General features: G+C 39.3%; 1 protein-coding gene across 1 annotated transcript in view; it reads left to right on the top strand.

Moving 5' to 3' along the window:
- The window catches only part of LOC132975611 (contactin-associated protein-like 4), a 64,935-nt gene extending 39,047 nt beyond the window's left edge, over positions 1-25,888 (top strand). The window contains exons 5-24 of the mRNA XM_061040289.1: positions 31-234; positions 3,418-3,593; positions 3,694-3,840; positions 4,973-5,240; positions 5,911-6,060; positions 6,169-6,340; positions 8,663-8,769; positions 9,440-9,559; positions 9,814-10,011; positions 10,426-10,588; positions 10,823-10,950; positions 11,082-11,252; positions 11,759-11,977; positions 13,641-13,880; positions 14,971-15,204; positions 18,402-18,535; positions 19,544-19,631; positions 20,731-20,946; positions 22,565-22,636; positions 24,162-25,888. Of these exons, the coding sequence (XP_060896272.1) occupies positions 31-234; positions 3,418-3,593; positions 3,694-3,840; positions 4,973-5,240; positions 5,911-6,060; positions 6,169-6,340; positions 8,663-8,769; positions 9,440-9,559; positions 9,814-10,011; positions 10,426-10,588; positions 10,823-10,950; positions 11,082-11,252; positions 11,759-11,977; positions 13,641-13,880; positions 14,971-15,204; positions 18,402-18,535; positions 19,544-19,631; positions 20,731-20,946; positions 22,565-22,636; positions 24,162-24,358 (3,404 nt within the window). The 3' untranslated portion in view covers positions 24,359-25,888. The remainder of the gene's footprint in view (positions 1-30; positions 235-3,417; positions 3,594-3,693; positions 3,841-4,972; positions 5,241-5,910; positions 6,061-6,168; positions 6,341-8,662; positions 8,770-9,439; positions 9,560-9,813; positions 10,012-10,425; positions 10,589-10,822; positions 10,951-11,081; positions 11,253-11,758; positions 11,978-13,640; positions 13,881-14,970; positions 15,205-18,401; positions 18,536-19,543; positions 19,632-20,730; positions 20,947-22,564; positions 22,637-24,161) is intronic.
- The last annotated feature ends 595 nt before the right edge of the window (positions 25,889-26,483 follow it).

Here is a 26,483-nt window from a genome sequence, read left to right as displayed (position 1 = left end):
AGTGAAACTCTCTGGTTTGTGGTTTTTCAGACTCTGACGTGGTGAGCTTCGATGGTCACAACAGCCTTCTCTTCAGGTTGACTCCCCGACCGAGACAGATGACGAGGGAAAGCATTTCTGTGACATTTAAAACCCTGAAGAATTCTGGGATACTGCTTCATGCAGAGGGACAGAGCGAGCACAGCCTCACGCTCGAGTTAGAGAAAGGAAAGCTCCTCCTGCTCCTCAGACAAGGTAAGACTGTGAAATCCTTGTGCACATGATGTCATGACAGACTGATAGCTCTAAATCAGGCTGGTGCTGCAAGGAATTAAAGAAACCTGGTAGTTGGATTTTTATGATTTATCCTTAGTAGAGATTCAAAAGACTATGTTACAGTGCCAAGTGTTTACTGCATGTAGGTGCATATGTGAACTTGTTTGCTGTGGTTGACCTGTGTAGTATTAAATCGGGTGTTCTGCAAAGTTTGCACATGGAGTCGAGATGACTTGTAAAGTGCTCTATTACTCATCCTAAATAAATGTTTTTCTCTCTTCAGGTCAGGACTGAGATTTCATAAGTCTTAAAAAAAAAAAATTAAAATAAATTATGCAACTATTTTTAAAAGGAAGCCTATAAATAAAAAGAGGCATCAGGTTTGAAACAAAAGCATCTCAGAGAGATTAAGGGGACACAATCCAGGGCAATCAAGGATCCATTTTTTCTTTTACTTGACATATTAGATACTAAAAGTCTTTCAGTGTTGTTTCACATACTGTATATATTTTTTGAATGTTGATTTACATGATAATAAAGTACCTACGAGTAGGACAAGCAATTATAAATAAACATACTCACAGGCGTTGGAGTAGAACTAGTATTCTCTTTTCTCTTCTCTAAAGATCTTGGTTTGACCTTGCAGCTGAGGCAGTAGAACAGCTGGTTTATGCCTCTGTGTTTTTATGGGGTTCTTTTTTCTCTGCTTTGCTCAGCTTGGTGTGATGGTTGTGGGAAATTATTAATTAAGTGCCTAAACACCAAATATCCGCTCTGTACTCATCCAAGTCTGATTTATTTATTCTATTGACTTTAATGTTAGATTTATTTAAAATCTTGAATTTTAGATTTTTTAGAGAAAAGATTTGCTTGTTTAGACTGCTTGGCCATTGATGCCTCAGTTTAGCAGAAAAAGAAACACTTGTAAATCCCATAAATGACCTAACTGAAGCAGGACTGATTAACATTTATTTTGTAGATAATATCCAAAACGATAACTATCTATCTAGTGAAGTTTCGATTGCTGAAAAATCGATGTTTTAAGAAATTAAAATTACGTTTTTCTTAACGTACAAAAGTTCAGCGTTCCTTAAGTTTGATTAAAGAAAAAGGCAAAAGTTTTGCATTTGATTCTCATCAGTGCGTGCTGCTCCAGTCCAAACCATACTACGCCGTTTTGTCCCCTCCTCATGCCTGCCCCGTAGTAACCTTCAGCAGGACCTGACAGAAGACACTCAAACTGTCTGAATTAATACACTGGCTTCTTAAATGATCTCTTTCTCCCAGGCATTGCCCCCACATTTATACACAACAATGTGTCTGTACTGTTCTGTAGCCCATTGGCTTATTATTAATCTCTGTTTCTTTCTGGAATATTTTGTGAAAGTAAATATACTGGCATTAAATGTTCACTGATCGTGTGCCTTCTAGCTGAAAGGTTCAGAGAGGACAGGTTAAGACTTCAGTTTATTTCCCTTTTAAACTGCCTGATTTTCATTTTGCACAACAAATATATATATATATATATATATATATATATAAAAGTCCTTTGCACTACAGTTAGCATGAATGACATAAATGCTTTACTACATTATGTTGTCTATCATTGTGTTTCATTTTCTCTGAGTTCCATTAAAGATGTAAAGCTATTTATTTAAGTCGATAATGGGAATTACAGTTGTGCCAAAATGAGGCAGATGAAAGGGACTGAAAGAGCGTATAGTTTATCTATGTGCTGGACTCAAAAAGGACATTTTGTTTGTTTTTTTACATTAATATTTTACTACAAAATTGAAATGATTACATTATCGATCATCAGCCACAGAGGCTGTTTTTAGCAGTCAAATAAGCTTTATTAAATCTGAAGTGTGAATGTGTTTGATCCCCTGTCTACAGTAGATTAAAAAAGCAGATGCTGGGTCAATGACTCATTCTGGTTACAGAATGAGTCATTGACCCATTGAATAACTCATCATTGACTCATCATTGAGTGAGCTCAGCTGTCTCATAGATCGTGAGGTGTTTGCCGTGTTCAATAGTATTGACAAACAATGTTGTTCTCCTCAATCCTTGCTGATTTATAGGACTGTTTCCCTGCTGTGTTCAGTCTAACGGGGCTGTAGATAAACAGATTAGCTTTTCTCCGTGATGTTTTTATTTTACTTGCTCCACTTACACAGATGCCATGTTTGACCCACATTGATTAGCTGCATAGAATTTGAGGATTAAATTGTCCTGCATTTATTTGACTTGGATATGTTAAGGTATCAAAAATATTGTTTAGGTTTGGAAAAAGGTCACAATTTCTCAAGGTACACCATACATGTCTCCAAGGTGAATGTCTTGTTTTTAACATACTAGCTTTTCTAGTTAATCCCAGCACAGCAGGTTGGTAATAGACAGAATTGTTGTGCAGTAAAAGAATCTGAAGACATTTACTTCTTTTCACTTGGTGAAGTCTCTGTCTGTCTCCTCCTCTCTCAGTGTCTCTGCTTCCACATCTGTCAGGTCAATGATGATTAATGACTGAACCCTTGAATGTCTCGCTCTCTCATCACTCTTTATCTTTCTCCTTTTATTTGTTCTTCACACAGACTTCATTATCTCCATTAAAAAAATGTCTTATTAATATTAATGACTGCATGCACTTAGCTCCATCCTCACCTCTGTTTCTGCTAACACAGGGAATGTATCAAACCAGACACATATCCTTAGTCATTTATTCATGCCTTTGCATCCTTTTTTCTGCACCCTTGAGCGTTAATTATGCATTATCTCTGACCTTTCCTGCTTTTTCTCAGTTGTAGATGTAGATTTATTTTGATGGTTCTAGGAAGTGATCCCCTACAGAAAACGGTGCCACTACTGAACCAGTAAAGAAACAGCTGTTACTGCCTGTTTGTGAGGAGTAAACTATGTACACAGACAAGGATTTAGAGAAAGGAAGGATGCATTTCCTATTACGCTGAGGAAAATACAAAGATACTTTACTGTAGATAGCCTTCCCTGAGTTGCAAAGTTGAAAAGACACTTTTAAAAGTAACAAAAGACAGAATTTCTACAAGGATCATAATGCAGCTCTCATATCAAGATTACAGTTATGAGAAAGTAAATTCAGCAACTTCATATGTTTTCTTACTCTCTCCGTTTCTTGCGCCCCAGGCAGGAGTTCTTCAGCAGACAGCCAGCATCTGGTGTCTCTTGGCAGCCTGTTAGATGACCAACACTGGCACCACCTCGCAGTGGAGCATCACAGCACTCACCTAAACCTCACCATAGATAAAAGCACACTGTGGGTGCAGATCCCTCAAAGATTAACCCACTGGGATCATGACCAGGTGGGTTTGTGTCTGTGTAGGTGTAAAAGTTTCAAAAACATTCACTTGCCATCAACTCAACTCGACTTGTATTTGTGCTCATGTTTGTTTCCCTGCACAGATGAGTGTGGGAGCAGAGCAGGTTCTCGGCTCTCGGAGGTCAGTCGGGTCACACAGAAACTTTCATGGCTGTTTGGAAAATCTTGTTTACAACGGCGTGAACCTGATAGACCTCGCCAAACAGAAAGACCAGCGGGTCACAGTGAAGGTAAACTGGCTCACAGTGTGCTGATGAGAAGCTTGTTTGTGTGGTTACAGGCTACATTAGGACATCTGCACTGTCATCGCAGAAATTTGATCAGGAAAAAAGTTTTGACAAAAATGTTGGAGTGCATGAGCAAAAGCATGCATGCTCTATAGTAAGCACAACATACCTTTTTCTGACATTTCGCTTGTTAAAGTAGTTATACAATATTATAGAATTTTAGTTTTGAGTGGTTGCAATTGGAGTGCGTTCTCTGCCAGGGAAACCAGCAGAGATATCTCTGTCCCCATTGGGTTTCTATCTCCAGAGGAGTATGCAACACACAGACACTTGATCAAATGGAAAAGCTCTTTGTGACGTAGTTAAAGCATTATATAGTGATGCAGGCTAATGAGAAGAGTGCTGTTGAGATTCAATGGGACACAATCCATGCACACGCAATTCAGGATGAAGTTTACATACTACTTACATTTAACGAGCTGTCCAGCTGAAATGATATCTCACACCTATAGCTCGTGGTAGGCCTAAAGACCTGGTTGTAATGGCACTTTGTTTTGAAAGGTAACTTGGATGATGTCGAGGAGCACAGGGTTTTTTCACATTGCATTGGCGATGGGACCTACACAATTATTTACACCTTTGATTTTTTTATTTAAATTAAAAAAAAACTTTATTAATCCCTGAGGGCGATTCACTCCGTTATTGAGAGACATGCTTCTCACACACATAGGCCCGAATCACGAATCGTGAACAAACAGGACCTGTGGACATGTATTAGTGGAGAGTGGTCAGAGTGGGGCTGCTACACACTGCTACGCAGGAACCGCACCAGAGTCGTTGGGGGTTCGGTGCCTTGCTCAGCGACCAACTGATCAAAGTCTCTTTTCTTTTTTCCCCTCTCTGCTCTTACTCTATGACCTACAGTAAGATGTTGCAGCTGCTTATTTAAAGTCTGGATATCAACATCATGGTTATGCATTAATGCTTTTTAATTAGCCATGGTAATGACAACTTCTGCAACGGGGAACAGCCTTAAAAATGAATTAAAATTACATTGTTTTGTGTTTCCCCACTTTTGCTAAAGTACTTACTCCATCTGCATGCTCCCTCCTCTCTTCTCTTTCATCTGTCTCAGGGTGATGTGACCTTTTCCTGCACTGAACCTCTTTCTGTTGCCGTGACGTTTACCAGTCCCCAGAGCTTCCTCTGGTTGCCAGGGGTGACGGAACCATCATCGACTGGCGTGTCTGTGAAGCTTCAGTTTAGGACGTGGAACAAGGCGGGCCTGCTGCTGACCTTTGAACTCACAAAGCAAGGGGGCGCAGTCTGGTTGTACCTGAGCGAAGCAACGCTCCATCTGCAGATCCACAAAGCTGGCAGGGCGCCATTGGAGCTAGATGTAGGTCAGTTTGACCTTAAGCTTCAGACTTCAATCAGAATATTTTCAATGCTATTGCCTCCATTGGTGTGGGGTTTGGTCTCTTCTAACAGACTCTGCATATTCATTTGGAATCTGAAGGCACCATATGGACCAAACTATGGTATCATAATGGTTCTTGTTTTGCATTTCTTAGTAGTACTTTCTACTAGCATTTCAGCTGCTTTTGGGTGTATGAAGGAAAATGATCAGTTTGAAGAGGGTTAGAACGCGCCCACTGTAAAACAACCTCCGAGTCCAGTGGCAATCATCTAACGATGATTTAGCTTGACTGAATGTGTTTAAACAGACATCTGTTGTCATGACAGTCCAGCTAACAGTCAGCTTTTAGACTTCTCATCTCTAAACATTGACTCCAATCCTACTTCTCAAGTTGCTGAGACTGTAAACATCGAAATGCATAGAAAAGCTCGTCAAAGGCTGAAGTCCCTTATCCATGAGCACTGGTTATACGTGAAAAAGTAGAAAAGACATATTAGGGTCAAGTTTTGTCACCATTTATTGATTGCTCAAGCAACATAGAGAATCTCCCTGCAGTAGTAAATAAGCAATATTTGCAGTCCTAAACTTTCTGATATTAAAATGTAGTCAACACGTGTATCTTTGTGCACAGCGTAATGTATCTGTGTCCTTAGGTTCAGCACTGAGTGATGGTCAGTGGCACTCTGTGGAGCTGATCTCCAGACGAGGACATCTGACTGTCACTGTAGACGGAGATGAAGGAGCCACTGCCCACGCCAGTCCCTCATTCCTTATCACCGCAGGGGGTCAAATTTTCTTTGGAGGTACGACACGTAAAAATTCACATGCATTATTCTGACTGTCAAGAGTGGTCGTCACGGTTACCTCTGTTGTTTGATTAGCTGACTGGATTTGTTTCCTGTCCTCTGCAGGTTGTCCTCCTGAAGGGAGCAGCCAGCTGTGTGTGAACCCCTACAAGACGTTCCAGGGATGTATGCGTCTACTGACTGTCGACAACAAACCTGTGGATTTGATCGTGGTGCAGCAGAGGCTGATGGGAAACTACAGTCACCTGCAGATTGACATGTGTGGCATCATCGACAGGTCAGAGCAAAACCGTTGGAATATCTACGCATGGGATATTTACCAAAGCAATGGCACTGCTAAATTGGATTTGTTTCTTTATCTTGGAATGTGCGTTTGGTAAGAGACACACTACAGAGGATATTTTGTTATATGGTTTGATTTTTTTTGCCACTTTTCCATTGTGAAGCCTGCAAATCTTCTCTGAGGCTGGTTTCCAATTAAATGGGCTTACATATGGATTATTAGACAGCAGCAAATTGCAGACAGAGGGATTTATGGGATCAACATTAGAGTCTCAACATGTACTAAAATGATTCCTTTATAAGAAAAGAATCCAGCTGTTGTCTTGTTTGCCTTTATGGGCATCATATAGAGACATGCAGCTTCCTTGTGGTTTTCCTTGTTCGTGTCTTCAAAAAAAAATGTCATAGAGGTTATAATGTATTTTAAAAAGGTTGAGGATGCACACACCCATTTAAAGATGAGGGCCCTGTGTCTCAGGGTTGATATATGTACACATATGTACAGTGCAGTAGAAGGCCGTATGATGGCAGTGTCAGTTAAACACAATTTAATACAAAAAGTCTTTGTCCCTTGATGGACAAAATACATTTAGAACACACAGGGACTAAATCCCTGTTGAACCAAAACAGATACACTGAAAAATAAACTGACAAATTCCATTACAAGCATTGGACATGATCAATACTATGAACATTTCTGTATCATCATGTACTGAGGTAGCTTAATACAGTATATGTCTCTCTGTATTACAAACTGTCTTTACTTTCTCCACGTTGTTGATTTAATCAAACATCTCTATTTGTACATGAATTTAATGACTTCCACATTATTCTCTGAGCAGCTGTAGTTTGGCAACTTGAAGAATTGATTTGACTTCTCCAGCCCTTCACCTCCAACCAGCAGTGTCCTTTACTGACATAAGCCTCAAGCTTGACTGCTCACATAACCTCTATATTTATCATAGACTGTAAATAATAAGATATTTATCATTTCAGAAAAGCCAGATAAGCCTGCCATCCTATCCAGAGACTGCCAAATGTGTGGAATAAATCAAAAAGTGCACCTGCCTCCATCCCAACTGCTTTTCAATAAAAGGAAGCAAATCAATTGTTACTAAGGAGCAAACCTACAGCCTGCTGAGCAAGGCGTTTTCAATCACTAAATTTCCTACTGAGTAAGAGATTAAAAAAAACATGCAGCTTTCCTGCTCTCTTCTTCAGTTTCTCTGCAGTCACATTTTGCTGATCTCATTTCCCCTCCAACTATGTTCAGCCAGTCGCTGCTGAGCTCCATTCATCCCAAACTTTACACCCTTCGTTGCTCCCTCCCTCTTTTCTCTCCTCCGTTTCTGTTTCTGGACCTTGATTCCCTCTTTTGGAGATCATTTTCTGTCACCCTCCCTGCAATTACACCAGCATTTGTATTTTCTTCTCATTGTATCCTACAACCATGCTTCCCCTTTTTTCTTCTCCTCCTCCTCCTTTCTGTCTTGTTTTTCTTGCCACCCAAGCTGAGTCCTGAAACAGAGAAGTAAAGAGTATCGGTTAAAAGCAGCAAAGTTGGTCAAATATGTTTTGCTGGATGCATTTTGGATGCCTCAGTCTATTTGAAATGTCATATGAAGTTTGAGGACAAAATAGCTGCAGGTTTATATTTTCAGTCAGAGGCATCACTGAATAGTTTCTGCAAAACAAGCTGCTGATCCACAGGAAACCAGCTGTTCTCATGTTATGCTGACAGTCTGCAAGGCAAGATATCACGAAAGAGTTTCCACAAACAGGCTGTTGATGAACAGGAAAGAAAGATGTAATCCTGAATGTGTAATGTATTGTGAATAAATGTGTAAACAGAGCCTTGTTCCTTTTCCTGTTGTCAGAAAGTTGCTTTAGATGACACAAATATTTCTGAGAGCCTTCGCCTCAGCATGTATTGATGCAGGGAAGTGTTTCTGAGCACGCACACTTCCAAAAAAATGTAATTTTACATGTTCACTCTCGTGGAAAGTGTCGGCCTCAAATGCATCATGACTGCAGTTATGGGAAAAAGGAAGACAATGTAACCCTTCTGTTTTTATTTTTACTATATTCATGCAACATGTATATGTTCCAAACATTCGGAAGTTATTGTCTGTTAATTCATTAAAACAGAGATTTATTATTTGGATGGATATTAAAGGTACATTTTGCCTGCATTTATTTCATTTTGCAGCTGGTAAAGGTGTAGCCAAATGATTTCAATACTGCGCTGTAGTTTGAACAGAAAGAATACATTTAAATAGAGATGAATTATAGATCAGTGCTTGTTTCTGTTTCCTAGGTGTTCTCCGAGTCACTGTGAACACGGAGGCAGCTGCACTCAATCATGGAGCACCTTCCACTGTAACTGCTCCAGTACCGGCTACAGTGGAGCCACCTGTCACAGCTGTAAGGGCAACAAGCTCTGTTGTGTTTAAAGGTCACACACACACAGTACGGACTCCGTGTGTGTGTAGTGTGTACTTGTATATGTTTGCACTTGTGGTCATATGGTGGTGTAATTAGACAACCTGCTGCTTTCACCTTGAGGTCCCTGCAGACATGCTGTAGCAGAAGGTCAAACTCAAACATCTGTCCATCATTGTAGTAGCCTTTAAAGACTTAAGATAGGAGTAGAAACAAAATAAAATAATGGAGAAAAAATATATGGAAAAGAGGGCCAAATAAGAAAGTATGACTCTTTTGAAATAGGCTCCTTATTAGTCTAAAATTTCAGCCCTAAAGCATCTTCACTCTAGAGAGAATATTTTGAGTTTTTCCCCCTCCTTATCATCCAATGTTTTAAGGAAAATACAAATGCCGGTTACAGTATGAGTGACAGTTGTTGTAAGGGAGATATGAAAGCAGTGCCCATCAATTACATCGTTGCACAAATCTGTCAAAATTGTAACACTTTAATCAAACAAAGAGTCAAGATTTTTTTAATACTAACAGAAATCTCTTGCCTATGTATAAAAGTAATGGTATTGTCAGAATATAGTTATTATAAATAACTGTTATGTCATGACGATGATGATGATGATGATGATGATGATGATGAACCTCTCTCTCTTCTCAGCAATATACGAGCAGTCCTGTGAAGCATACAAACACAAAGGCAACTCATCAGGTTATTATTTCATCGATGTGGACGGCAGCGGACCAATCAGACCACAGCTGATATACTGCAACATGACAGGTGGATGACACACACATCAAACACACCCACATATCATTCCACACCATGCAGACCATTCAGTCTCTCTCTTGTTTTTCACTTTTTAATTTTTTTGCAGTACTAATTCTGAGGAAAGGCCCCCCCCCCCCCATCCCCCCCTCCCCCCCCCCCACACACACACACACACACACACACACACACACACACACACACACATACACACACACATACACATACTCATAGAAAAGAGGAATAATAGCTTCTCTCTCCACCAGAGGACAACACTTGGATTGAAATCCAGCACAATAACACAGAGCTGACCCGAGTCCGACCTACACTGGGAAAGACTCAGCACTCGGCTCACTTTGTGTACACATCTAGAGAGGAGCAGCTGGCAGCCATCATAAGCCAATCAGAGCACTGCGAACAGGAACTGATTTATCACTGCAAAAAGTCACGCCTCAACACACCGGGTAAGGCTTGATGATATTCTCTAAAACCATCTCTTTTTTTTTTTTTTACTATTAGTTTAAAAAAAATACAGTTCAACAGACACAAAAACGTTCATTATTTTTCTTTAATCCCGAGAAGCTTTATGGGTGCTGAAAATACACTTGATAGAACCTAATAATTGGACTTGTGAGTGAGTGTGAATTGTGTTGTTAAAATGTCAAACAAATGGCGGTATTACATTCTATATGTACTGAAAATGATTTGCCTTATTGTGAAAAAAATGTCAATGAGAGCGAGGTGGCCGTTTAACAAAAAAATGAATCAGAAACTGAAATTACATTTTATAGAGCAAGTGAGATTATGGGTATACCTAAGGTTGAGTTAAGGTGCTTGCAGTTGTGGTTTTGAAAGACGAGTGTCTTCATGTGTTGCAGACGGCTCTCCTCTCAGCTGGTGGGTAGGAGGTGCAGGTGCAGGACAGGTGCAGACCTTTTGGGGCGGGGCTTCACCAGGCAGCCAGCAGTGTGCCTGCGGTCTGCAGGAGAACTGTGTGGACCTTAAACGCCACTGCAACTGTGATGCTGACAGCAACGAATGGTACTGTTTGTTTCCTTCAAACCAAAAGGAAGAAAACAGACAGAATTTTTGTATGGTTTGAGATAAATGCCCGTTTCAAGTGTAAGATAACAGCTGGACTAATAAGTAGCTCATGTATCCATATGGTAATCTACTTGTGGAAACAATTCTTTAGCTGGTGATGTCTTTACCCTTTGGCTTCCTCTTTCAATTAATTCTTTCTCCTCTTCCTTTGCTTCATCCTGACATTTTCAGGGCTAGTGACTCAGGCCTGCTGACCCATAAGGAGACCCTCCCTGTTAGATCCCTGGTGCTGGGGGATGTCCAGAGGCCTGACTCTGAGAGCGCCTACAGGGTGGGGCATCTGCGTTGCCATGGAGACAGTAAGTCCAGTCCCGGAGCCAAGCAATATCAAGAAGAATATTTTTGTAAAAGCTGAAATATAAACTAATTTCTCTGCTGAATGATGGTAAACTTCGAGAAACAGGATTTATAGGATTGCATTTATTTTCAGAGAACGTCTGGAACGCTGCTTTTTTTGACAAAGAGACGTCGTACCTCCACTTTCCCACATTTCAAGGAGAGCTTAGCGCCGACATCTCCTTCCTGTTTAAAACAACGTCCTCCTCTGGTGTCTTTCTGGAAAACCTGGGCATCAAAGACTTCATTCGGATTGAACTGAGCTGTAAGTAAAACCGTTCGGTTTATAGATCTAATCCTGACTTTCCTTGGAAGTGAACACATCCTGAGCAGGAGGATCATCTTTGGAATAAGGTTTTGAACCAGCGTGAACTCAGCAGGAGGTGACGCATCTGCCTGAAAAACTACCCCCGGTCTTTCTCAACCTTAAAAAATGTGAGAGTTGCAATCAAAGAGTAGGCTTTAACTACACGTGCTCAAAACATTGCATTTTTGTCCTTTCTTGCTCTGTTTTGTGACATTGTTTGACTTTATTAATGTTGGAAAAAAATGGAAGATTTAAGGAACATTGAAAAAATAGCGACAACAATTGAATCGTATTCTCTCTGAAATGTGGCAGGAGCATGAGCATAGTGTGTTTCTGCCTGAGCAAACCTTTGAGTGACGAGGTGGAACAAGAGAGGCGTGGGCTGCATGGATATACAGAAGGGAAGAGGAATGTGTGTTGATATGTACTGTAACTCTTCACTTCATTCTCCTTACCTGACACAGCCTCCACTGAGGTAGTCTTCTCCTTTGATGTGGGTAACGGCCCGCTGGAGGTTCGCGCGACGGCTGGTTTCCCGCTGGACAACAACAGGTGGCACAGCATCCGAGCCGAGCGCAACGTAAAAGAGGCGTCGCTACGTCTGGACGAGCTCCCCGCTGCTACACGCGAGGCTCCTTCTGATGGGCACATCCACCTGCAGCTGAACAGCCAGTTGTTTATAGGTCTGTTTGTGTCTGTGCGCACAAATGTGTTCTCATTTGACAGAGCTACTCCTCCCAAAGCCATGCAGTTCAATGCTTCATCTTTGTGCAAACACATAAGCAGTTGTGTTACAGTTACTGTCAGTGTGACATTTGTTTTAATTGTATAACTCAGCAACATTTAAGCTGCTATAAAATGTTGCTATTACTTTTTCTCACTCTATAAGTTTCTGTCTAAAAACCACACAGAGAATGAATTGTACGGTTCATATTTATTGGCCGTGGGGTTGCTGGTGAATTCACATCTTTATCTGTTTTGCTCAGGAGGGAATGGGGTTGTGACAGAAACAAAACTCTGGAGCAAAACTCACAACTACATTTCTGCTTCCCATCCTTGTTCATCCTGTACAGGAGGTTAGATTGCGAAGCTGTCCTTGGATATTAATCGACGCTGAAATTGAAAGATTAGAGAGAGGTCAGTCAGCTTATAGAAGTCCTTGTTCAGTATCGTTCTACACATATAAGACTGTGAGAAAATCCTCCCGAATAGATTTTTCTTTTAAACGAGGTCCAGGTGGATAAAGGGAAAATTTGCATTTGCACCATAGTGGCCAGTTTCTTTGCAGAGTAAACTTGGTAATGATTTTGAACCCAGTTAGTTAAAGAAGTCCTCTCATGACATCCTGTGAGAAAAGTCAGGCCCTGATGTGAACCTCATCATCTCTGCAGTGGTGGAAAGCTGTTTATCTCAGCACAGCAGGCTTGAGGAGTCTTGACAATTATAATGTTGCAGTTGCCTGAAAGCTGAGAACAGTTGGAGGTTGTATTATAAAAGGTAAAAAAAGAAACACAATACGTTTTTGAGTTTAAGTTCTGCTGTGGAAGAGGGGGGAAAAGAAAACCTGTTACGGTCAGCCGGCCAGGAAGGACAAGCAGACTGTCAGACAGATTGACAGCTCACCAACTTTCCAAGTATCAGCATTCAGCATGGGGCTGGCCTGACAAACAGAGAACCCATGAAAAGTCCACCCATTGAAAGTTTGTGTTACACAGAACTTCATCACGCCATCCTTTTAAAACTTTAGTATGAGAGTGGTGGTAAATTCATGAAGGTGGGGGGACAGAGCATTTCTGCCTGTTGATGTTCTAATCAGATATGAGTCAGTGTTGTTCCCCAGGAGGGTCAAAGAGATGATATGCTTTTCATTCATTTGTTGAAAGATTATCGGGTTGCAATATTGTATGCTGAGAAGATCTGCTATTGTTTTTCTGATTAGGAAGGTAGGGATTGGGCTTGAATTTATTTTATTTTTTTAAATGATCATCAGCAGTTTAACGGTCATGATTTGCAGCTGAAAAGAACATGCAGGAGTTTTGAACATCTTTTCAACTCCTCATTTGAAGTGTGAAGAAAAGTTTTTTTTTCTGAAATTGTCGAAGTCAAATGAGGAATAAAATAAGAGTACTGTCTCAAAATATCTGTCTTTAACAATTGTGCGTTACACCATTGTAATTGTTAAAGACAAAAAAAAAACACACACTGAATGATGCTTTTGATAATTTTTTGGACTAAATGATAAACATGGCATCAAAAACTAAAGGGTCACATGTAAATATCCCACACATAGATAAGTGAAGCATAAGTGAAGATACATGCTGAAGTTTACCCTTTGTGTGTCTTCAGGAGGCACGGCATCCAGGCAGAAGGGCTTCCGGGGTTGCATTCGCTCTCTGCAGATGAACGGTGTCACTCTGGACTTGGAGGAGAGAGCAAACATCACCCCCGGGGTTCAGGCAGGGTGTCCAGGCCACTGCAGCAGCTACGGCTCACTCTGCCAGAACCGAGGTCGCTGTGTGGAGAGACCCAACAGCTTTTCTTGCGACTGTGGCCCGTCCGCTTTCACTGGAGCCTTCTGCAAGAGAGGTACAGGCTTTGTCCCTAATCTCACAGCTGCACCTCGAGGAGACACACTGACAAGTTATACGCCAAAAACAAATAAAAATAGAAACATTCACAGAACCAAATGAAGTGGACGCTACATAGGACTATTTATTGCAATATTCACCCTATGTTATAAATATTATGTAACATAGATCAGCTGGTGTCAGTCTGTTTTTTACACTACCTCTGCCACTTTAACAGTTTTTTTTAAGCTGAGGTTGGTCAAACCTTGTGTTTCTGTCACTACATGTGGCATCATGGTACTGGAGAAACAAACATTGTATTTCACTGCTTACCTTAATATGGTTAAAATGGAACCTAATTAATGGTAGTTACAGAAAGTAAATCACTTCCTGTACTGATGGAAAATTAGGAAATAAACAGAAATAAAATATTCTGAAATGTTATGTATTAATGATATCACTGTCTGTAGAGTGCTGGAAAATAATATATAATTGGCATTTCACTAATCAAGTGGGGGGGGGAGCTGTGTACATTTTTGCTCTCAACTTTTCCATAATGTCTAAGGAATTCGGTTTTAAGACTTCAGTTCATCACAACAGCACACTAGCAGAGTGTTGTAAACTGATGAGTCCGGCTGCTTTGTCTTTGTCAGATGGAAATTTCCAACACTCACAAACATCATTTTTTTACATTATGAATTATTTTTCACCAGTCAGATGGTTTTCTGCAGCAGTTCTATTTCCTCAAGCTCACTAATTAGTGTTTTTTTGTCAGTGCTGCTGGGTCGCTTTTCATCCACAGTATGATTTACTGATAAGAGCCCCATTGTGAGATTAGCCGTAACGTGTCTACAACGTGAACACAAACAGTATTGGCTCAATCAAATTTAAATGCAAATGATACCGTCTCTGGAAGACAATGTTGATGTGTTTGAAATCTGAAGTTAGTGATGCACAGGATGACTTATTTTGATTTTTTAATATGAAGTTGTAAACCCTAATTTTTACCTGTGGTCAAAACTTTTCAACAGACAAAAACTAAATGCATCACACGTGCAATATAACTGCCCACCATTATCAAACGTCTGACATTATCTCCCTCCTTGCAGAGGTTTCAGCCAACTTCAAGTCAGAAACATCTATCATCTACACCTTCAAGGAGCAGATGTGGAGTGGTTTCAACAGGAGCAGCAGCAGCACTCTGCCCTCCTCCATCTACACTGACACGACCCTGAGAGCAGAAAATGTCTCCCTGAGCTTCAGGACCAGCCAGAGTCCCACTCTGCTCCTCTACGTCGGCTCTTTTCACAAAGAGTACCTGGCTGTGCTGCTCAACAAGCATGGTGAGCACTCCCATCTTCTCTTATCTTCATTATGTTTGTATCAAGGAATACTTCTTCTTATTCGCCTATTTCCTGTCTCCTTCTCTAACTCCATTCTGTCCCCTTTCAGCTCTGCTTGTTATTCCTCTCTTTCAGTTCTCTTCTCCTCGACTGCCATTCTTATTAGTATTTAATTAACCAAGTTGTCGTGGGTAAGCCAGAGGCGTAGCAAGTGGGGTATGAAGTTGTAAAGGACAAAGAAGGCTGATAAATCTGTTATAAGTAGGATTCCACTTAGATTGGCCATGAAAAGGCTGCTTTCGTAACCCAGACTGCAGGAAGTTGATGGGTTTAAGGTCATTAGAGATACCATGATGATCATGTCATCTGCAGGTAGCTGCATTAGAACTCAAGCTACTTGGGTGACAACAGCCTAGCGGTTAGGTTGTACCCAATGTATAAACACTATGGTTCTCCAAGCCTGCAGCCTTGGTTCAAGTCAGACCTGCTGCTCCTTTCCCACATGTCATTCACCGATCTCTTTCCCGGTTTGCTACTCCCCCATCCTGTCTAAAAATAAAGGCAAAAGCACAAAATTAGATCTAAATCAAACAACAACAACAAAAATCTAAAGCTCCTCATCAAAACTGTTTTTGTGATTATACTCAATGAGGACACTGAGCCAGCGAAATAATGTTCTACTGTGTTTTTAGACATTAAATTAGGAGTTAATTTACCTGTGTAGACATGATGTCATTATGACGTTTAACATTGTATAAATTGCTGATCTTGTAATTCCTTCATTACTTTAAGAGATCTTTTATTTATCTCGTCAGCAAACCATACAATAGGCCAAAAACATTCAGAATTTTGTACTCATATTAAGTGTTGTCCTCATTTTCTGTTACATAGAGCTCCATATTTACACGAGAGGGAGTGATGTACTGAATATCAGCACTGCTTTGATACATTTGTAGGCATGAGGTTTGATAAAAAAAAACTTTTGTGTTTTCTGAAATGATTTACATTTTGTTGGAGTTTATCATAGTATTTGTTACCTTTCATTGAAGATCTTCAGCCATAGTGGGGTTGGAGCAACAGAAAAAAAAGGAAAAAGAGAATAAAAGTCATTGGAAAGTTTTGTTCTTTTGTGGGATTTCGAAACATTTCTAAACAATGGAAAATCTTGCCCACCTGCACTCTGAAGTATCATTGTGGTGTTTTTTGTCTAAATCCAGAAGAGATATGAAACCTTGTTAATTTCTCCATCAAGTAAAATGAAAACTTAAAAAGTTACTTAAAAAGGAGGGTGTGGGGTTGTTTTTCACAACATCACTCCAATTCCAGGGACCTCCTAAATCAAGACTTCAAACTCTCATCACCATGACAACTGTCCGATTTAGGAATTTCTATTTGAGATTGAAAATGTGCCCACATACATAGCCATGACTGACCAGACAAATTAAAAAAACAGTGTGGTGGATGTGAATAATAACCAATTCCTTACTCACAGATACACAAATCTAGTGTCTTATCTTTTACATTAAGAATAGATAGATTTTTATTTATCTTTTTTTATACTTTAATTTACATTTAATTGGAAAACTACTCTTCTTCAAGGGTAAATGTTTCCCTTAACTGCTATATTTTGTCTTATTTACTTTATTGCTAAGCACATGAGGTTTAATGTAGGCCATGTAGAGGATGCCCTCATGGTATTTATTTGTAGTCAACCAGTATTTATAATAAACCCTCACAAAACTGCCCATTGATTTGAATTGCCATGTGAATATTTCATGCGTAAACTGTTGTTGACAAAGTTACAAAGTTAAAATATTAAGTCTATGGATTGGATTGAATTTATATTCTGTGCTATACAAATCAAGTGTTTCTAACCTGAACCCAAACATGTTGCTGTGTGCATTTTCAGATATAACGTCTTCTACCCGAACTACCCTCAACATTTTCCTAATAAGCTTCAAGACCAGAAACGATGTAAAACTAGGATAGACTAGGGCAGAAAGTAGGTTGGAGGATAAATGCTTTAAATCAAATTCCTAATTTGTTTTCGACTCTCGCTCTTATAACTAAAAGTCTCTGTCGGAAAACAACAGGAAGAATTCTTGTGTTGTTAACAACTGTTTAAGAGTGAAAAGTTCAGCCGTCACCAGCTTGTCAACACCTACAAACGCCCTGACATTCTCCATGTCAGCTCTGCAGTCACCTCCTGGGACTTGTTAATCGTGGTCCTTACAGTGCGACCACTTGCACCGCATGACTCGCTGCCTCTCACTTTTCTCCATCTCTTCTCGTCTAGTAAGTGTGATACAGAAGGCGAGTGTTAAAAGTGATTACCAGTGCTGGAAAATATGAATAATGCATGATTTGAGAAAAATTGTCCTGCGCTCACCCTGTCTCCCTCTCTTTCTGCTTCTCCTGTAAATTTAGAAACGTAGGTCATAAAGTTCAAATCACATTCACAGTTAATATCTATGCTCAAATGAATTCATAGAGATAAACAATTTTAAATCAAATACTTAATTTTCATTTTAAAGGTAAAATATGGAATATATGCTGTGCAGCCTTTTCCTCCTTTTCATATCACATAGCCTGTGATGTAAATGAACTTGATTCTTGTTATGGTTATTGGCAGAACTTGGCCCTTATCTTCTTAATATTTATTCATTTGGTATTAATTATTGATCTGTTGTTGCCGTGGCGCATCTTGCTCCCTCTGGATACAGATTAATACTTTCTGAAATAAGTTTTGTATTAACGATGATCACTGGTACAAGGACAGCTTTGGCAAAGTATCTGTTTTGTTTGTTAAAGAAATTGGATGGGTCATTGGATGTTATGAAACTGAAATGGTTATTTGATTAATTCAAGTCAGCTATTAAAGTGACTGCAAGATTTAAGACTCATGAATGGCAGATGATAACTTTTTCAACATTTTTAATAGTACTACAGCGTGCCTAAATAGAGCCCAAGAACAACTTAAAACCTTTATTTTATGTATTTTCTTTTTGTTGTTAATTGGAGAAACCTATATTTCAAATTACAAAGGATTTAGATAAATGTAAACTGTAAGTTTAAAGAACACATCCAAAAGATTGTATTTGAAATGTTCTTTTTGTTCATCTGGCGGTCATAGTTTTTCTGTTTCAAGCACACAGGCATTTATCAATGTGTGTTTTTCTGCTTATTTGTGTTTGCAGACAGGCTGGAGGTCAGGTACAGACTTGACAGGAGTAAAGAAGCAGAGATCCTGAGGAGCAAAGTGGGGAACCTCGCAAACGGACAGCTGCATGCCGTGACCATCAGCAGACTAGCAGATGCTGTCTCTCTGCAGGTAACAGTCAGTAGTAAACCTGCAGTCAGCCTGTTAGTTTGTCTCCTCACGGTAAGTCGACTTCAGGAGGAGATTATAAGACCAAGAGGGTAAGCAACAAGAATGCAGCAGGGAACAGCTTGTTGAAAATATCCCCAAATATTGAAGGTTGAGCTGATGTTATAAGTTCTCACAGATATGTCATAGACTCCTCCAAGAGGGCCTTTTCCTTCTTTAAGACGCCTGCTAGCTTTGGGTAACCAATCTGTTCTGCTTGAAATCCAAACGGCTTCAGAATTGTTCTGTTCAATAGCTCACTCTAACCTTGAGGCAAGACATCTTTAAATCAAGTGGCTCAATAAAAATGTTTTCTTCATAACAATAACGTCCATGTTTATGATTCCAAACTGTACCTTTAATTATGTTTCTACTTAAAAACACATGGTCACTCTTTTCTTGATGTTAAAAGATCTTAGAATACCGTTCAAAGAAAACGCTTTGGTGCTGATGTTTGGTTTAGGAACTGTCATCTTAAGGTTTGCAGATGTGTTTCTTCTTTCCTATGTGTCAGCATTATGTTCTTAAAGTTTGGGTTAGGTTTAGAAAAAGATGAATGTTTGCGGTTAAAAGGAAAGAGAAAAGGTCAGAATTACTTCATTATTTGAAGTCCTTTGTCTTATACTTGTGCTCTTGTCATAATAAAAAAAATAAAAAGCTTCATCACTTAAATATAAGACTAGGATGTTCCATGGCGCTAGCTCAAATGATCAGCTAGCGCCATGGAACATCCTAGTACTTTTTGAAAGCACAGCGCAATTATAAAAAATGTGTACTCATTTAAATATATTCAGTCCTTTCGCTTTGATGTGGTTTTGTTTTGACAGGCTCAGTTCAATTTACATCAGCAATCATGTGAACAATAATTGAAAATTGCTTTTTTCTGCATTCATTAAAAGTGAAGCTCTTTGCAAAAAGTTAATTATCAAGTTTCTTTTTTGTTTTTTTAGCTAACAAATATTTCCTTTTTAGATTGACAGGAACTCCAAAGAGGACTTCAACCTGTCATCTGATGTAGAATTTAACGCCATCAGGTCGCTTGTTCTTGGCAGAGTGCAAGGTAAGCGAGAGAGCTAAGCCCTTAATTAGATGTGTCTAAAGCATGTTGTAAAAAACATACAAACAAAAATGCAGACCAACCCTTCTCCAAATGTTAGAGGCTAGATACAATAGAAATGAATCTAAGAAAGTCCACCTGTTAACACAAGTTAAGTCAATAGTCAAAGAGTATAACAGAAATAGTATGTCAAGTGTCGGTTACAGCTTCTATGTCGTGTTGATCACACATAAAGGATGCTTTCAAGATGTGCTGATAATGTCTATGTGTGGGTCATTTTGCAACTCAGCTGAGCAGAGGGATTTTCCTTACTTGTTGGCACCTTTGGGAAATGACATGAGGACGTTAATGTTGATTAATGATATTTGATATTGCCAATGAATGTTAGGTTATGGTTATAAATCTTGTTTGGAGAACAAGGACAAATTAAAAAAGTCATACTGCTGATTTGGTCAATGCATTTTCTGATTTCTAGCATTCATTTTTCTTTCTAAATATATGTGTCTGTTTAACAAATGAGACATAGAACAAAGAGATATAACCACGAAAATGAACTTTGTATCAAAAGAAATGACAACAAAATTAAATTCAGCCATTGAAAATATGGGTTAGGACAGGGGCGTGTCCAGAGGGGTGGCCAGGGGTTGCATGCCCCCCCCCCCCCCCCCCTGAAATCTGATTGGCCACCCCAGGTGCTACCCTAAAATCCCAAACTGTGATTGGCTGTTTACATGCAAACTCTTACACACTGATAACTTGCAAAGCACTTACTAGCCAATAAAAATAATTTTCAGCTAGCAAGAGTTTGCATGCAATTTTAGTACTTGAAATTGTGACTTTATTCTATTTCTTTTGAGTCCTCAACTAATTAAGCGAGTACAGATCATTAGTGGGGACAGAAAGGGTAAACATGTGAAATGCATTTGTGTGTGTGTGCACAAACTTCATGCCACCCCTACATAAGTCGGTTTCCCAGTTGGGCCGCCGCAGTCCCAGGGTTAGGATATATGTTATATCCAAAAAAAGTCTATGCGATTGTTTCTCCAGTGATAACCCAGAACTATTTAAACATACTTATAAACATGATTCTCTGTTTCTGCAGACTCTGCTGATTTGGACCAGGAGCTGTCTCGACTTGCCTCTCTTGGTTTCACAGGCTGTCTGTCTGGTGTCCTCTTTAACACCATCAGCCCTCTGAAAGCTGCTCTGCTCCATCCAGACACCAGCCCCGCTACTGTCACTGGACCGCTGATCCAGTCCATGTGTGGCTCCTCTTCTGCCTATTCTTACACAGCTGAAACCACACACCACCTGTCAGGTCAGAGAGACGTTGTTCTCGTTTTCTTTTTTTAGCACTGTTTCCACAATGAGCTCCATTTACAGTTGTCATTTCAGTGTCTAATACAAAAATAAAACTGATATAGCCGCCACAACACTAAAAGAATAATACAGTTTCAGCAAAAGTCTGGAGTGAGACTTCAGGGGAAGGGACTTTTTGTCGCTGGAGACAGACATCAGGGCATCACAATATTTGCTCAGAGGAATATATTAGAGGAGGAAATATAAAAAGTGTTATTCTCACTGTGTGAAATAGGAGGATTAGCGTGTGACCGAGTGAAGGTGCTCAATATCGGGACTCTCACAGTCAACGTGTGAGACTTGTCAGCTCTGAATAATGACTTACAGACTGTCTCCACATTCTGAGTTTAAAACTAAATGTACTTTGGGAATAGTGCTTCCAAATACTGAATACTGTAAAGGTAAGGACTTCTTGGTTAATAGTATTTATCCAATGACATGTTTGCGTGTTGAAAAAGGGGTATGACTGTATGAAATCTCATAGTCTTAAAAATATGACCTTTTACTAGACAGTTGGGCAATATGGAAGGCAACAGAGTCTTAAGACTGGGAACCTGTTTTCTTTTGTATTATCTATATCAGGGATGGGCAACTTTGGTCACAGCAAGGGCCACATTCATTTAATTCTCACTGTCAGAGGGCCAAATTGTAGTATAGAAAAACAATTACAGTCAATTATGTCTCAAATTAAACTCAACATATACCAGTGATCAAATATTATTATGGACTTATTTCTGGTTTTCATTTGTTTCATGGCAGATTTTGTCATCTTTTCTTCATGTTTCCAATTAATGGATATGTAAAAATTGACCCGAGGGCCACGTTGAGGGTTGATGGGGGTCAACCAGTTGCCCACCCCTGATCTAGATATTAAAGAAAAACAAACAGGAAGAGTGAAAAAGGTTGGCATAAAAACCTGCAGTATGGTCATAAGTGAGAAAACTATACCTTGTTAACAGAACTGTAGTTCTCTACCGCTGACTCAATCTATAAAAATAACTGTAATAAGTTAGAGGGACGTTGAAAGCAAAGTGGCAAACCCAAAGACCTTTAATGTTTCTTCAGAAACGTATTTACAGACATTATGGCACCATGCAATTATAGCACCCACTCTCTCAAGGGGACCAAATGAATTAAAACTATTGAAGTGATCGTAGGCGGTAGTGTCCATCGCTCTGTGTGGGTGCTACCTCTCAAACTTCACAATAGGACCAATGGGTATCTAATAATGTAAGGACACTGTGATAATGGACACAACATGAAGCAATTAATTCAGACCGGGGATGAGTTTCTTTTGGCATATCTGTCCCATGAGGTCATGCATACAGAGTATTATATGGTGCTTATATATGATATCTGTTGGCCTCCTTTGAGCATTTCTCTGCAGCGCTGCTCTTCATTTATATTTTCCATGTTGCAAAGCACCTCTGTGCTTCTCTCCTTTCTCTTTTATTCTTATCTTTTCACCAGCTTTCCCAACTTTTTTCCCCTCCTCCGCCTTTGTCCTCTCTCTCCTTCATACCTTTAATTCTGCTCCTCTTTCTTTACTCTGTTTCTCCTGTCTCTCTTTACTCTAGACCAGTCTGGATCAGTGGGAAGGGGTCAGCCTTTAGTGAATGCAATCAGAAGTGACTCAGCCATGATTGGAGGTAAAATGTTTAACTCAAATTTCAATGAATGTATGTGAATTGTTTATTTGACAAATCTATTGGGTTATACAGTATGTTGTCCTTTTTCATCAAACTAGCTTGCTGTGTAGCACTTTAAATGTAGACTGTTTGTTATAGAATAGAATTACTTTATTGATCCCAAACTGGGAAATTGTGGCGTTACAGCAGCAGGTTATCCAAACACACAATATTAGCAAATAAACACAATATAATATTAAATACAAAGTAAATAAGCACTAAAAAAATCAAAACTAAAAATGAGAATATATACATCCAGGATTTTTTCCAGCATTACTTCTAGTCTTAAATATGAAAGATGTCACCTTAACAGCTTGGCTGTGTCCAAGTAATAAATAAACCAGAACTAATTACAATGCATATCACTTCGTCTAAAACAACAGTAAAACAACTTTTCATTGCTAACATGGGAACAGAGGCCTCCTAATTGCTGATATAGCCCGGGGAGTCGGTAGATTAATAAATTGACTGCACTTCTAATGATGTTGAGAAAAGCATTCTAATGCTGTCTCTCTGCCTATAGGGCCGCTGACCAGTTTAAGTAGGATTTTTATTTCCTTTTGTTATGTCTCGCTTCACAATGTTCTAAATAATCCAGTCTGAAAATAAGGCATGAAAAGTAACAGCAGATTCAGTAATATTTTTACCTTCATGCTAAATTATATTTTTAAGTGTTTCAAATATAAAAGTAAACACATTTATGCTCTTGAGGAGGCTTCTATTGGAAAGCACATCAAAGTTATTATAGACTATACTCAAGATTATACTCATATTTTATGACTTCTTTGTTCACTTTGTCTCCGTAACATAAAACCTAATTCATGCATTTCATTTCAACCAGGAGAGGTGCCGTGCTCTTATTCTGTATGGATTTGATAAATGGTGGGGGGGTTAAAAAATGCAGGGAAACATAGATATGTTGAAGATAAAAAATGATATCTTGCGGGGCGAGTGAGAAAACAACAGTCCCAAAGTAAGTCAAGGTTTTACAGAAATATCAGCAAAGTAAGAAAGGGGAAGCCCTTGATGAGTCCACACAACAGAAACCCAAACATTCCTCACACTCAGGTCCGGTCAAGGAGTACTGTAAATAGAGATGACCTTTGAACTCTCACATGGGACACAATCCCAGGTCTCCTGGATGAAAGTCACTTGATGTTTTCACCCATCGAACCCCCCTCTTTAACTACATCACCTGACTTCTACTATGATGCGTTCCTGTTTTTAGATGTTTTTGGACATTTTATTTATTATTCTTCTGGATATTGTTCACAATGTGAATGTAAAGTTTTATTTTGTTAATTAGTGTCGAAAGATCACAAATCAATCACAAATCAAGTAATTTATGAATGGGAAACAGTAAAGCATGAAAAAATGTGTCTTACTGTTGCTTATTCACCTAGTAGGGTCTTAAAATGTGAGTACAGGAGGCCATCATTCCCACTGCTGACACATGAACACTTTTTTTCCTTTCTCCGCCTTGTAGGTGTGATCGCAGTGGTGATCTTTGTGACTGTGTCTGCATTAGCCGTAATGGCCCGAGTCCTGTACAGGAGGAAAGGCACGTGTCAGAGCCAGGAGACAAAAACAGTCAAACCTGAGGACAGCCCGGAGCTCGCATTCAGCAGCCAAACCAGTACACAGAACGGTCTGAGAGAGAGCCAGAAGGAATATTTCATTTAGATGAAGGTCTGACCTGCTGCTGAGAGACAGATGCCTTGTCAAGCCTTAGTGCTTTACACCCCCAAAAAAACTGAGCCGGAGCAGAGACTCTACAAGACAGGAGGACAAACAGAACAGAACACTTCTAATCATTTTATTTTAGCCTCTGTGGTTGTGTTTGTAAAATCTGTATATAAATACACAAGATCAACTCGTTGAGTTTATAATATGCCAATAGAGTTGAACAATTACTGTAAATATTTTATGATGTTAATGTTACAATAATAACATTAACCAGTCCTTCCTCTCTCCTATTGAATAGTTGGTAATGAATAAAAGACAAACTTTCTAGAAGTAAACATACATTTGTCTGTTGGGGGAGGTTTGAATGCATTTTCTTTAAACAAAGATAAGTTTTAACACCGTCTTACATCGTGTTATAACAACATGCAGCTCAAGTGAGCATCAGCTGTCTCTTATTGTCTTATGGTCCTAACAGCCTGCGGTGTTTTTGACCTTTTATTTTTTTATTTAAGTGGCACGTGTAGAGAAGGATGAGAAATGAGGGCGATGGACAAGCCGTGGTGAGTGTCAGAGAAAATATTTCTTGATATTCTTGCGCTTTTCTCACTCAATAGAGCTTCTTAGATTGTTTTACAAAGTGGCGATATAAAAGTGGTGCATTGATTATAACTATATCCGTGGTTAAAATGTCTTTCTTTGAATTTTGTTAACACTGGGTTAAAACTTATTCGGCTCACTCCTATCAAAGGCTGGTGAGCACAAATCACCACACTTCCGTTTCTCTACTTTCAAAATAAAAGCACCAGGTGTCATATTATTACAAGGGGGGAACTGAAATTCACAGAGCAGAGAACTGAATGTTTAAAGGGTGCCGGGTGGACACTGGGTGTCCTTCAACATCTGACGCTCACATGCTGTTAAGACAAGCTGCTAGTGAGTGATTGATTGAATAGCAGTTGTCTTCATAGCTTTAGTTTGATGTTTTGTTTTTTGTGCCTACTGTGTGACATGGAGAAAACCATTCTTCTAGGTTCCCATTGAATGTTTGTAATTTTCTCCAAGTCTCTGCGTGTAATTCTCAAGGACTGTTTTACATTGTTTGGCTTGAACAAAATGCTTGACTCATATTTAAGTATTAATGCTTCATATCGCTCTGATCCAAATGAACATTTCATGTCTTAAACACAAACAAAGTTAATAAATTACTCAAATAAAATTCATGTAGTTCTTAGTAGGAGAACAATGGAAAACAAGTGTTGAAGACTTTTTTTGTTTAACGCGATAATGAGAGCACATTTTAATATATTGGTAGGAAACAAAAACGTGAGGCTCAGAAACGTGAGCTTGAAAGACTAAAGGCAGAAAATGACGTTAAAGCTGCACGAGAGATTGGCTAGTTACAATCAGGAAATGATGCAGGAGGACGTGTTTACTCAGCTGATTACAACACTAGAAGACTGCAGCATGTATCTCCACTGCAACCTGTGTCTTCAGCTCCCATCCACCAGCCAACCAATGTTACAAAGGCTGTATATCTAAGTAAATATTTATTACGTCTTTGTATATTACAAACAAGCTAACAGAACGGTAAAGCTCTTGTTTTTGTTGTCATACCACAGTCTCCAAATACCAAATACTCCCAAATATTAAGCATGTTCAAACATGCTTAATATTTGATATTAACCTGTCACAAAATAGTATGTCAGATTGTCAGGATGATAAAAGTGTGGTCCAGTAGGGTCCAAAAACTCACCTGCAGTACTGCTTATCCCTGTAGGTTCCCTACTGTTAGAAAACATGGACTCCACCACATATACATGCATCACATTGGCCTGGTGATCAACTATGTTATGACAAAGCCCTGTCATGTGAGTCAATGGAGCAAGTGTATTCTGTTTCCTTTACTGAATGTCACTTTCAATTATTTTTGGGTCAGGTGAAAAAGGTTTAGTTTGTCCTCCAGTTGTACATGACTTTGAACTTTATACAGATGTTGATGAGAGTGTGTAGAATTGTATTAATTAAGTGACTCGCTTTCACTGATTTACATTTGTACAGATATTTCAGTTAGAAACAAAATTATGTTCAGAGATAATAAAACATCTACTCTTTTCTGAGCTTT

Source organism: Labrus mixtus, chromosome 6, assembly GCF_963584025.1.
Source record: "Labrus mixtus chromosome 6, fLabMix1.1, whole genome shotgun sequence".
NCBI classification, from domain to species: Eukaryota; Metazoa; Chordata; class Actinopteri; order Labriformes; family Labridae; genus Labrus; species Labrus mixtus.
Note: the sequence above shows the minus strand (reverse complement) of the source record. Positions and strands in the feature narration are given on the sequence as shown.